This window comes from Ochotona princeps, chromosome 26 (genome assembly GCF_030435755.1).
Source record: "Ochotona princeps isolate mOchPri1 chromosome 26, mOchPri1.hap1, whole genome shotgun sequence".
Classification (NCBI taxonomy): Eukaryota; Metazoa; Chordata; class Mammalia; order Lagomorpha; family Ochotonidae; genus Ochotona; species Ochotona princeps.
In genome coordinates, this window is record NC_080857.1 from 863,751 (window position 1) to 876,690 (window position 12,940).

At 59.3% G+C, this 12,940-nt stretch overlaps 1 protein-coding gene across 10 annotated transcripts in view; it reads right to left on the reverse strand.

The window, feature by feature from the left end:
• KLC1 (kinesin light chain 1) overlaps positions 1-12,940 on the reverse strand; it is a 31,847-nt gene that overhangs the window by 15,662 nt on the left and 3,245 nt on the right. For all 10 annotated transcript variants that reach the window (XM_058655478.1, XM_058655476.1, XM_058655474.1 and 7 more), the window contains exons 2-9: positions 7,311-7,572; positions 6,327-6,557; positions 5,658-5,736; positions 5,174-5,399; positions 3,197-3,284; positions 2,633-2,734; positions 1,688-1,861; positions 1,502-1,601 (exon numbers count right to left, since the gene is read on the reverse strand). In XM_058655478.1, coding sequence (XP_058511461.1) covers positions 1,502-1,601; positions 1,688-1,861; positions 2,633-2,734; positions 3,197-3,284; positions 5,174-5,399; positions 5,658-5,736; positions 6,327-6,557; positions 7,311-7,571 — 1,261 coding nt within the window. In that variant the 5' untranslated portion in view covers position 7,572. The remainder of the gene's footprint in view (positions 1-1,501; positions 1,602-1,687; positions 1,862-2,632; positions 2,735-3,196; positions 3,285-5,173; positions 5,400-5,657; positions 5,737-6,326; positions 6,558-7,310; positions 7,573-12,940) is intronic.

A 12,940-nucleotide genomic window follows, 5' to 3' on the forward strand; every position in this document is an offset into this window, starting at 1 on the left:
AGGGACAAGCAGCCAGCCGCCCGGTCCAGCACCAAGGACACTGAGTCAGCACGGCCTGACAAACACTAGGGCCTGGGATGGAACATCTTAAACGCCAGAGACTCGCAGAACACCAGGAGATGTCTAGAACTTTGGTAACCCACCACTGAACCTTTCATTGACAAAAAGTAGGGACTTTGGGAGCAAAATGGTATAAATCCAGATTCTCTTAAAGGGCCACCTCACTGACGCACATCAGTCTCTTGAGTTCCTGAACAGCCATGTCGCAAGCCACAGTAATGCGTGTGACAACACAATGGCCCCTCAGCCAGAGGGGACGCAGCAGCACCCAGGGCCGCACGGACAGCAGGCCTCCCGGGGACAGGTGTCTGGCCTGCAGCCAAGAAGCCCGAGCAGTTGGGCTGAGTCCTAACACCCTGGAACGTAGCAAGTGATGGCTCAAGCCGCTGGGGGCCCAGCATCTGTGCGGATGTGGACTGAGCTCCCAGCACCAGCATGGGGAGTGGGCGGCGCCAGGAGGGAACAGCATCGGTGGGAGCACTCCGTCTCTGCACAGGATGGCTGGGCAAGTGAGGAGAGCAGCGACTGACACATGAGCTCCCACCCCACCACGACTGTACAGGTGCCACGTCACAAAAGCACGCCCAAAAAAAGAAGAAAACTTGCTTATTTGAAGGAAAACAAGAGAGAGGTTTTGTCTGCTGGTTCCCGTCCCAATGGCGACCCAGCCTGGTCTCGGCCAGACCAGAGCCAGGAGGCAGGAGCCGCCCTGTGGTCTCCGACCCTGGCCTTGAGGCTCTGAGCCGGCTTTCCCAGGACAAGCAGTGCCTGAGCTCACAAGCGCCGCCTGCACTGTGAGCATGCCAGCACGGCTGTTGCTTGGCGCACGGATGGCCCGCCCACCCTAGCAAGGCAGGCCTGGCTAGCCTAGGTCTTCACAGTTAGATGAAGAATAACTCCAACCCAGGAAAAATGGCTTTTAGCAAGAGCCCACATAACAACACACAAGTACTTTTAGCAGAAAGCTGCTGGCATGGAGACACCTCCATGCTGACAACGGAGCACAGGAAGGGGACAGGCCGCCGCCAGGACTCGGTCAGAGCGGGAGTCCAGGCCCTGCAGTGCCAAGTGCCGTTCCAGGCGAGGCGACAGCCCCAGAGGCAGGGCTGCTGCCCCTGCAAGAGGCGCACAGGCCGTCCCTGCTGCAAACTCTCTACTCTCCCACTGGCACACCTGAACCCTCTGGTGGGGCAGGCTCAGCCCACGGGGCAGGCTCAGCCCACGGGGCGGGCTCAGCGTGGGGCAGGCAGGCTCAGCCCACGGGGCAGGCTCAGCTCGGAACAGGCACCGTGGCAATCTCCCCAGGGAGCTGAGATGGCAGGCCTGGGCTGAAGCAGGGTAGAACCCGAGCTGGGTCCCCCACGAGCCATCACCTCTTCCTCCAGGGTGGGCACTGCAGGGAGGCAGCCATCCTGCCTGGGCAGAGGCGAGGCGTGCTTACCGTCTACAGAGCCAAACTCCCTCTCGTGCGCACGTGTGAGAATCTCCTTGTACAGCGTCTCGGCCTGCTTGAACTTCCCCTGCTTCAGGTAGCAGGAGGCCTGCAGACAACACAGGACCACAGTGCCCGTCAAGCGCGTGCCCGTCGACCGGCGGTCCGGCCTGGCTGGCTGGGCCCGCCACTCACCAGGTTGTTCTTGGTCTTGGCCACGTTGGGGTCGTCGGGGCCCAGCTGGGTCTGGTAGATCTCGAGGGCCCTCTGGTAGTAGTACTCCACCTCGTCGTACTTGCCCTGGTTCTGGCACAGCAAGGCCAAGTTGTTCAGCTGCTTGGCGACATCGGGGTGGTCCTTGCCCAAAACCTAGGGGCCAACGCAGAAGCAGAAACACACGTTTGCTCCTCCGCCAGCCCACCCAGCTGCACCCCCATCACATTTTCTAGACCTTTCTAGGATTTAGAAGCATCTGTCCCCTCCTGTGTCACACACTGCGAAGAATAACAACCAGAATCTTTTCAACTCTCATTTTAAAAAAGGAGGTCATTTACTCATTTGCAAGTTAAGGCTACAGAGCAGAGAGGCTCCCTCTGGTGGTCCACTCCCCACAGTGACTCCACCAGCCCAGGCAGGAGCCTGGCATGCCGAACGGGGTTCCTGGTTCACACCAACCCTTCACATGAGCAGGACCAGTGGGAGCAGTGCGGAGCGGCCCGGCCGAGCCAGCCCTGCACGGGGCACCCCAGCCCTGCGCCCGTGAAGGCCCGACTCCACAGCTGCTCTTCTGTCAGCCACCTTCACCCTCCGTGCCCCTCACGGCAGAGGGACCAGTGGACAGAAGCCGTCTCTCCTCTCTGTAAATCTGCCTTTTCATTCAAAATAAGTCTTTCTTAAGAATTTCAATTTTGTAACTAGCTTTTTTCACTTTTCCTCTTCCAATCCCTTGCCATGTATCCCCTCGCCGGGCCAGGCCCCGCCCCTTCATCAGACCCCGCCCCTCCCATCAGGCCCTTCCTGCCTGGCCCCGCCCCCAGGCCCCGCCCCACCCGAGGCCCTGTCCCGTTTGCCTGGCCCGCCCTCCCCGCTCCTGGGACAGGCCCCGCCCCTTCACCAGGCCCCGCCCCGCCCCTCGCCCACCTTCTCTCGGATCTCCAGGGCTCTCTTGCAGAGCGGTTCGGCTTCCTTGTACTTCCCTCTTTTACCATAAAGTACGGCCAGGTTGTTCAGGGTCGCCGCCACCTGCCAACACAGGAGGCCACTCAGCATAGCCACGGGCCGGGCGGAGCATGCACAGGTCACAGAGGAGGACGACTCAGGGAACAGGAAGACAGCTTCGCCGTAACACAGGTGACACACAAGCTAGCAGTGAACGAATCAACACCAACAGGATCTTGATTTTTTTTCATTTCTCTGGAAGCCACAAAGCCAACCAAATAGATCTATTTGCAAATCTCAGCAGATTGTAATAAAAATATAAATGCTTGAGGAGAAAATTTATAGAGGTCCATGCAATGTGATTTCTGATCGGCTGAGAGGTGGCTGGGCAGGCAGCGCGGGCCGCGGGCTGGACTCCACAGCCCTGGCCTCCTACCTCAGCGCACAGTGGCTCCTAAGCTTCCCTGTGGAGTTCAACACTACAGTGAGTCGGACACAAAGCATCGGGGAGAACAAGACGGAGCGAGCGGGGGCAGGTGCACAAACCGCGGGGTGGTCTTTGCCCAGGGTCTTCTCCCGGATGGCCAAGGCATCGTTGAGCAGGTTGGCCGCGTCTTTGTACTTGTTCTGATCCCTACGGCGGAAAACACGCAGCAAGTGTTGCTAGAGCTTTTAAAAACCACTTTGCAACTTCGAAAATAAGAGACTTAAGTTACAAAAACCAGAAAACTACTGTTGGGGAGGGGAGACTGGCAGGCGAGGTGGGTACCGGGAGCAGATCTGATGGCGGCCTCTTTCTGGTCGCCCACTTGGCCCACTGACACTGGTCACCTCACGCAGCGCCGCCAACAGGCACAGACCAAGGCTGTGTGCAATGAGGCAGGCCCATGTTGGTCAGACTCAGTTCCTGGCTCCCACCAATGGCCTTCCCGTCCTGGTCCCAGGCCTCCTGTGTGCACCAACTGTATGACCTAGCCAATGTGGAGACCTCAGGAGGGAAAGGGAGGGGCCCAGTGTGGTAGCCTAGTGGCTGGAGTCCTCGCCTTGCATGTGCCAGGATTCCATATGGGTACCGGTTCATGTGCCAGCAGCCCCGCTTCCCATCCAGCTCCCTGCCTGTGGCCTGGGAAAGCAGTCAAGGACGGCCCAAAGCCTTGGGACCCTGCACCCGCGTGGGAGGCTCAGAAGAGGCTCCTGGCTTTGTATCGGCTCAGCTCCGGCCGTTGCGCTCACTTGGGGAGTGAATCATCAGATGGAAGATCTTCCTCTCTGTCTCTCCTCTCTGTATATCTGACTTTGCAGTAAAAATAAGTAAATCTTAAAAAGGAACCAAGGCAAACGCAGTGCAGTGTCTTCGTCTGGCATCCATTTGCCAGTGGCCCCCAAGGTGGCTTCCACCAGCACCCAGCAAGGCCCTGCCCTGCACGCCCAGGAAGGGACCAACAGGTTTGCTGAACCTCTGGAGCCCCAAACTCAGCTTTGCTTTGTTTCTAATGAATTAATTTGAAACATAGTGACCAAGATCTGGCACGCTCAGGTTCACTGCCGGAATGCCCACACGGCCAGGGCTGCGCCAGAGTAGGACCCGGGGACTCTGGCCGGCTTTCCCACTGCTTTCTCCATGTCAGTAAGGAGCTGGTTCAGACAGACGTGGGGCAGCTGGGCCTTGAACTGGCATTCGTACGGCATGCCAGCACAGCAGGCAGAGGCTTGGCCACCTAAGTGTCTCTTAATGCTGAGTGCTGTGTTGTGGCACAGCCAGACGATGGGACGCTGGAGAGCAGCTGTTTTCTAGGTTTCTTTACACAATGAACTCTCACACTGTGACACAACTGAGGGCTGCTTATGACATACATGCCCTTAGATGGTGTGACAGCCACCTCACTGCACCTGCATAACTCCAACTCTGCTTAACACCTCCTGCCTGCCAGGGCCCCCACGTACTGTTCGTAGGCTTACAGTAAGAAAACATGCAACTTCCTGGAGTGACCAGTGTGCGAAATCCGCCAGGCTGTCAAAGGCGAATACCTCCACCTCATCCGCCAGCGGAAAGCCACTGAAGGCATGTGGGATGCCCCGGCACGTCACCCGAGCGCTCCAAAGACAAGCTACAACGTGGCTCGGGCTGCTGAAAGCAACCGCCCCTCCAAGGCACGGCGGCACGGCTCTTGGGTGTCCCAAGGTCCCCAGCCCTCCTCCGACATTCCACCCCGCTTGTCCAGGCTGCTGTCTCCACACCCCCACCCCCACCCATGCCCTCCACCAGGCCTCCCTGCCTCCAGACCACGGCCCCTGCTGCAGTGGGCACCATGCCAACATGGAGCAAGGCGAATCCAGGGTCCCAGGAGGGCCCCCAGGAACTGGGAAAGGGACAGGACAGCAGGAAAGCCACACCCAAGCAGAGGAGAGGTGTGGGCTACTCTGAGGGCCAGGTCAGCCGGGAAAGCCGCCCGCACGGCCCGGCGACAGCCTTAGGGGCCAGTTGGGTAGGAGCACCGTCGCTGAGCGAGACTCGGCACTGACCTGTACACCAGGGCCAGGATGTTGAGCATGGTGGCCACGTCAGGGTGGTCGTGGCCCGACGTCTTCTCCAGGTCCTCAAGCGCCTGCTTGCAGAGCGGCACGGCCACCTCGTAGCGGCCCTGCGAGGCGTACTGGATCACCAGGTTGTGCAGGGTGCGCAGGCGCGCAGGGATCTCGTAGCCACCCTGCTGGGCTGCCGCGGCCGCGCTGCTGTGCCGCTGCTGGACTGCAGGGAGCAGGGTGTTAGGCCCCATTTCCCAGGCGCCCACTGGGCCCCAGCGGGCTCCTGCCCTCCCGTCCCTCCCCAGCCCCTCACCATGTTGGCATGGTGACCCTGTGCAAGCCCAGCACGATGGGGCCAAGCCTGCTGACCACACTGAGGGTCCTTCGGCAGAGCAGGCCTTCAGAAAGGCGCATCAGACCGCCACCCCTGCTGCCCGGCTGCCACCTGCCCGGCCCAGGGCCCCTCGTCCCCACCACTCACTTCCTTGCCCCGGGTCGTCGTCCTCATTGGGGAAAAGATCGTCCAGGGGCTCTCTGCTGGAATCGGCATCTTTGTCCTCCTGTGGAGCGCACAGAGGACCCCGTCACCAAGCCAACCCAAGGACACTCACATCACAGCAGCGGAACAGTCTAGGGCTCCGTCTTGCAGGCAGAGCGTGCAGGCTGCAGTGACACCTCCCTGCCTGAGTTCTGAGCATGTTCGTGCGGAACGGGGAACCTTACTTGGGCTGAAGTCTTGTTTAGAAATAAATGTGCAGGGCCTGGCATGGTAGCCTAGTGGTTAAAGTCTTTGCCTCACATGCCAGATGACACCTCTCAACACTGCCCAGTGTCCTGCCAGGCACTGGAGGGCAGCACCCACATGGCAGTGCTCCGTCGGATCCTAAGAACTTACTGGAAGCCAAACACTGGAAGCCCAGTAAAACCAGGCACTACCAACCGAATCCTGTGCCCCGAGTCTCGCAGCAAGCCCCGAGCACAGTGTCTGGAGCTGGGCAGCGGCCAGTGTGCAGTGCGGGGACAAGCTGGAGCTCCCGAGGGGACGCGCGCACTCACGAGATGACCTCAGGGTGCCCGCACGCGCCCTCTCGCTCTTCCCTTCCCCCGCCCCCGCGAGCACGCGCCTCGGCCTGCGCACGGCCACACTCACCGACGGGGAGACGTCGTCGTCATACTTCTTGAGCTGGTTCATGAACTCCAGGTGTTTCTTCTCCTCCTCCAGCTGGGCCACAGACTGCTCGCTCTTCTGCAGCTTCTGCTGCGTGTTGGCCAGCTCGTCCCGCAGCCACTGGTTCTCCTGGCACAGGCGCCGCACCTGTGCCCGCAGCTTCTGCTTCTCGGACTCGACGGCATTGAGGTGATTGGACAAAGCCATCATGACCTGGGCAGGCAGGAACGGCCAGGCTGCAGAAGCCGACACGCTCCCTCCACCTCCCCGCGCGCAGCAGGGCACCCTGTGCTGACTTGTCTCGCAGCGGCTAGCACGGAAACACAGGGCGGGATGAGCCGCTTACAGCACACGCTCCACGGCACCCACCCGAGAGCCTCTCGAGGGCCAGGCACACTGGCGAGCTCTGCCAGCTGCGCAGCTGCGGAGCAGGCGGCCCTCTGGCTCTCGTCTCCGCCGCAGAGCTCTATGGGAGTTGTGCGGGAAAGCCAGGCAGTCCGGTCTCCTCACGTCTATGTACGATGGAAATAACGTGAGCCGGCACTGACCCTGGGCACCACACGCTGTGGGCTGCCAGACAGTGCCCGTCCGCCCTCACTCCTCAGACCTGAGTACCCACACCTAGAAGCAGGCAAGACCGTCTTCCAGCCCCACTCACAGCCAGACGGCCACTCCGGCCAGTCCTCTCAGGAGAAGGCCTGCCTGCCTTCCCGGCTGTCCCCAGCAGCAGGGCAACCCCTGACACTCAGCCACGCAGGCACGGACACCTGTTCGGGCCAGCCTCCACGCTGGCCTCACACACACCTGGGCCCCCCAAGCCTCAAGGACACACACAGGGGCCTCTGTTCTGACTCTAAGCTCTGATATGCCCTAATCCGCAAGCATGCAAGAGAGACGCAGCTAGGCGGCTGGCCACCACCTGGGCACAGCCTGGGCACAGCCCCGGCTGCCACGCGCCTCGCGCACCTGCGCCTCACTCAGGCCGAGCTCCAGCATCTCCAGCGACTTGCGGATCATGTTGGACTTCTCTTCCACCAGGTTGCTCTCGTCATCTTTCTTGAGACACTTGAGCGTCTCCAGCAAGCTCTGCAGGATGGAGTTGTGCTCATTCTTGAGCGCCTCCAGGCCCTGGATCACCTGCTTCGTCTTGGAGATGATTTCATCCTGGGTCAGCTTCTCCACCTTGTCTTCCTTTATGTACACCATTGTGGACATGTCGTCGTGCATTCTAGAACAGAAGGGAGGGGGCAGACAGCTCCTAACTGGCTCATCCCTTCACCCCTCCACGGGCCCCCTTCCCTTCACCCCTCCACGGGCCCCCTTCCCTTCACCTCTCCACGGACCCCCTTACCTTCACCCCTCCACGGGTTCCCTTCCCTTCACCCCTCCACGGGCCACCCCACCCTTCACCCCTCCACGGACCCCCTTCCCCTCACCCCTCCACGAACCCCCTTCCCCTCACCCCTCCACGGACCCCCTTCCCCTCACCCCTCCACGGACCCCCTTCCCCTCACCCCTCCACGAACCCCCTTCCCCTCACCCCTCCACGGACCCCCTTCCCCTCACCCCTCCACGGGCCCCCTTCCCTTCACCACTCCACGGACCCCCTTCCCTTCACCCCTCCATGGACCCCCTTCCCTTCACCCCTCCACTGCCCCCTTCCCTTCACCCCCTCCACTGCCCCCTTCCCTTCACCCCTCCACTGGCACGTGTAACTGGAGCAGCGAGTGGGCCATGATAGCTCGGGCCATAGCACCACCAGAATGGGAAAGAACCAGCTGTGGGGGCAGATTCTGTAGGTGAATTGTGGGCTCGCCTCTGCGGGATTAAAGCCCCTGCTGGTTTACAAGGAGAGGTGGGGGCGGTAACAGCCTGAGCCACACTGGACCACAGAGCTTACCTGGCAGGAACCACCTGACATTCATGAGAGCTAGGGCGCAGCGGAGGTCAGGCAGGGCCAGGCTGCAGCACCCACTGGCACATGCAAAGGCTAGGGCTGAGGGCAGACCATGCCACGCAGGGCTGCTACCCCTGTAGGCATGCCTGAGATCCAGGGCTGGAAGCGAGCCTGACGGGGACTTTGGAGAACTCTACAAGGCCACAGCTCCCATTGGGAAGCAAGAGCCGGGGCTGCGGGCATGCCATGTCAGTCTGGGCGGCAGTACCTAAGGGCACACACAAGATCCACTGCTGGGGGCCCCGCATGGTAGCCTAGCAACTGAAGTCCTCACCCTGAACGTGCCAGGATCCCATATGGGTGCCGATTCTAATCCCAGCAGCCCCGCTTCCCATCCAGCTACCTGCTTGTGGCCTGGGAAAGCAGTTGAGGACAGCCCAAAGCCTTGGGACCCTGCACCAGCGTGAAACCTGGAGGAAGCTCCTGGCTCCTGGCTTTGGATCGGTTCAGCTCCAGCTGTTGCAGCCACTTGGAAAGTGAACCAGCAGTTGGAAGATCTTCCTCTCTGTCTGTCCTTCTCTCTGTAAATCTGATCTGCATTTCCAATAAAAATAAATAAATCTTTAAAAAAAAAAAAAAAAAAAACAAAAACCCAACTGTACACCAACGCTGTATTCACAAGGGCTGAGCCACAGAGCCACTCGGATGGCAGCCAACTGATGAACCGGCATAGGCCGAGTGCCTGCCCGCTACCTGGAGTCCAGGGCACCGGGTGCTAGGCTGGTGTGGGGTGAGAGAACACACTGGTGTGAGGCAGCGAAGGCTGGATAACTGCACATTTTCTCACAGGTGTGTTATTCCTCAGTGGAATATAGACATGATTTTTCATATTAACTGCTACAAATATTTTTCACCCTTTTCCAAAGATACAAAAAGCTTTATTTCTGAGACCAGCATTGTAGCATAGTAGGTTAAACTGCGCAGTGTCCCACACAGGCATTGGCTGCCCCCTCCCATCTGGCTCGATGATAGAGCCCTGGGCAGGCCGCAGAAGAGGGCCTGTGCACGCGTGTGAACCGCCTGCGTGGCCCAGCCCAGGCCGCCGTGAGTGACCGCACAGCGGGTCAGCACACGGGAAACTTCTGTCATTATGTCTCAAACAAATCTTAAAAAAGAAAAAGCTTCATTTCTCAATTTTCTAAAAGATTTATTTATTCTTATTGGAGAGGCAGATATACAGAGAGGAGAAGAGACAGAGAGGAAGATCTTCCATCCGATGATTCACTCCCCAAGTGAGCGCAACAGCTGGAACTGAGCCGATCTGAAGCCAGGAGCCAGGAGCTTCTTCTGGGTCTCCCACGTGGGTGCAGGGGCCCAAGGCCTTGGGCCGTCCTTGATTGCTTTCCCAGGCCACAGGCAGGGAGCTGGATGGGAAGCAGGGCTGCTGGGATTAGAACCAGCGCCCACATGGGATCTCCATGCGTTCAAGGTGAAAGCTTGAGCTGCTAGGCCACTGCGCTGGGCCCAAGAGCTGATTTTTAAATGTGCTTTTTCTGACTGGCCTTTCCTTAGTTTACAAGCTATTCCTGACCCCTGGCACTGTGCTGGTCTGCTGACTCTCCTCACCTCAGAGCCAATCCTGTGTCTGCCCCAGGCCCCCAGGCTGCAGGTGGGCATGGTGCGGGGGTTGGGGTTGCAGCAACTAGGCTGAAGTTTCCACTGGTGTGTGTGGCAGGCTGGGCTGCACACAGAGCTGGAGGTGGAACTGACCAGGCAACTGTAATCACCAGTGTGTGTGCTGTCTGATGTGGGTGACAGACTGAACTGGACCCTGCACTGGCTGGCACATGCAGCAGTCACGTCTGGGGTCAGCCCAGTGAGGTTTCTGGGGGACTCCCCACTAGACCGCTGGACTCAAAACTGTGGTCACGGGAAGGGACGAGGTCTCCTCGCTGCTCGTGCCAGATCCCAGGGAGGACACGGCGGCCAGCTCCTCTGGGCCTGCGGAGGATGGCGAGGGCCACGTCAGAAGACCGAGAGCAGAGCAGCCTGGACAGCTCCTGGCCGAGCTTTGCCAGCAGGTGTCTGGGTGGACTCTGTCAGCCAGTGGACCTGGGAGGGACTTCTCAACTTGGAGCAAGACACGAGCAGCATCTCAGACCTATCCAAACACCTCGGACATGCTTCTCCACATCTGGGTTTCTATGGCCATCAAGTGGACAGCCCATGCAGAGCTGCTGATGTAGCAGCAGCCGACAGCTGCGTCCTCCCTCGCCTCCCTCCCCACCTCCGCCCCCAGACACAGGAGAAAAGAGAAAAGGTGAACCAGAAGCATTCGTCCTCCCCACCACCCCAACCCGACTCAGCGGGCCTCATGTCAACTATGGAAACAACATTTAAAAAGTTTATTTTTAAAAACGGAAAGAAAAAGAAGAACCACACAACGGTCAGCCAGACACCGGGCAGCACACGGACTCCCTGCCCGCAGCGTGGACCCCAAGATCACTTCCACACGGAAGGCTGACCGCCGGCCTCATGGGTAGCTGTGCGTGGAAACAGACAGGTTAGGGGGACCCAGCACGGGCGGCCACGGGGTGCTCCCACACAGCCTTCTTGGTGTCTACGTGACTTAACAACAACAACAGTGTTAGAGAAGAAACGACAACTCCCCCAGCCCCTTCACTCCTGGGCGGCGAGTTTCCCAAGAGGCTTAAACAGAGAGACCAGAAAGCAGGAGCCGCAGGAACAAAGCCCGAGGCACAGGATTCCGCCACAAGGCAAAGCAACTCAGAACCAGGGACCAGCACGAGCACCTGGCAGAGGGACCACGTCCTAGACACGACACGAGAAAGGAGACGTGGGGTCAGTGGCACAGGTAGTAGGCCGAGCTTCACATCTGGGTGCCAGCTGGGGTGCCCACTGCTCCACTTCCCATCCAGCTCCCTGCTAATACACTAAGAAGTGACAGAGGATGGCTAACGCGCCTGGACCCTGTACCCACGGGAGACCGGAAGAAGCCCCTGGCTTGACTGGCCCAGCCCCAGCTGGTGTGGCCATTTGGAGAGTGGACCAGCAGATGGAAAAGCTCTCTCTGCTTCTCAAATAAACAGATAAATCTTTGAAAAATTAAAAAGGGAGTGGGAGGAACACCACAATGGCTCAGTTTGCTGAATCTCCCCATCCAAGCGCCGGGATCCCATATGGGCACCAGTTCTAATCCCGGCTGCTCCACTTCCCCTCCAGCTCCCTGCTTGTGGCCTGGGAGGGCAGTCAAGGACGGCCCAGAGCACTGGGACCCTGCACCCGTGTGAGAGACCTGGAAGAAGTTCCTGGCTCCTGGCTTCAGACCAGGTCAGCTCCAGCCACTGCAGCCATTTGGGAGATTGAACCAGTAGACAGAAGATCTTTCTGTCTCTCCTTTTCTCTATAAGTCTACCTTCCCACTAAAAATGAACACATTTTTTCAAAGGAAGGGTGTAATTCTATGTTTAAAGTGGGTAGCAACATTGAACATTCAGGCCCCCAAGTCACCCAACAGGACACTCCACTCCAGCAGGACAACCTCAATGAAATGGCAACAGCTCCCAGGCCAGAGGCCAGCCAGCTGGCGAGCACCAGAGGCTGGCCTGTCCAGGGAGCACCAAGCACCAAGCAGTGAGACCCCACCAGAAAACCCACAGCTCCTGCAAAAGGCAGTCGGCCACCCACAGCGTCGGCAATTCTGCTCCTGGCCCAAAGTCGGAGACAACGGGCTCTCCCAGGGCCACCTACAAGGAGCGGCAGCCCCGGGCCAGCACAGCACAGGCCCGGGAGCAGGACACACTCCGGGCAGGAGCCACAGGGTGGACCACAAGACCACGAGGCTCCAGGAAAGTCTGGATGCAAAATACGACAATTTCACGTCTCTGCAACTCTGGGATAACTACAGGAAACCTCTGGTGGCAGACACACCAGCGCTGCAACAGTGTAACTCCAGCCACAGAGACTGCATGAGCACCGGATCTCAACTTGAAAACAACTCCCACCACTCAGCACTACATGTTCACCCGTTCACACCCCAGGCCCCTCCTGGTCACCAGAGGGTGGCTGTTACCAGGGGCTCTGTTTGGGAATGCTGGAAAAATGTGAGAGGTGTTGGGGCGCGAGGAGGATAGCCCAGGCTCCCCATTGCTCCCAACAGACTGCCCAGCACAGCCCAGGGCCGCTGTGGCCAGACTTTGCAGGGCTCTGAGGTCCAGGAGAGACACAGGGGGCCTCACCTCACCCCCAAGACGCTGCAGGAGGCTCCCACAGCTGCTCTGAAGGCCAAGACCATGGGGCAGTGCACGTGGCACTGACAGAGCTAAGAGAAGGCCCTTGCTGACAGCCAGCGACCTGGACACGCCAGGAGCCTGCAGGACGCCAGCGCCAGTCCGTCCGGGAGCCAAGTCACACTCCAGGCTGTGCTGAGCCCAGCTCCTCCCGAGCCACTAATCAGTGGCAATCTGCTAAACAGGAAATGGGAAATTCATAGACACATGAACACATGTCACAGCCCCCAGCTTAAGATAACAGCAACTGCATGATACTGAGGACCTAGTGAGTCCACAGCAGAGGGCTGGGCTCACCACCTGCCCTGGCTCCTGAATCCAGGTTCCTATAATACCCAGTCAGAAGGCAGGGCCACGGGCAGAGACTACGGGCAGGCAGAGACCACGGG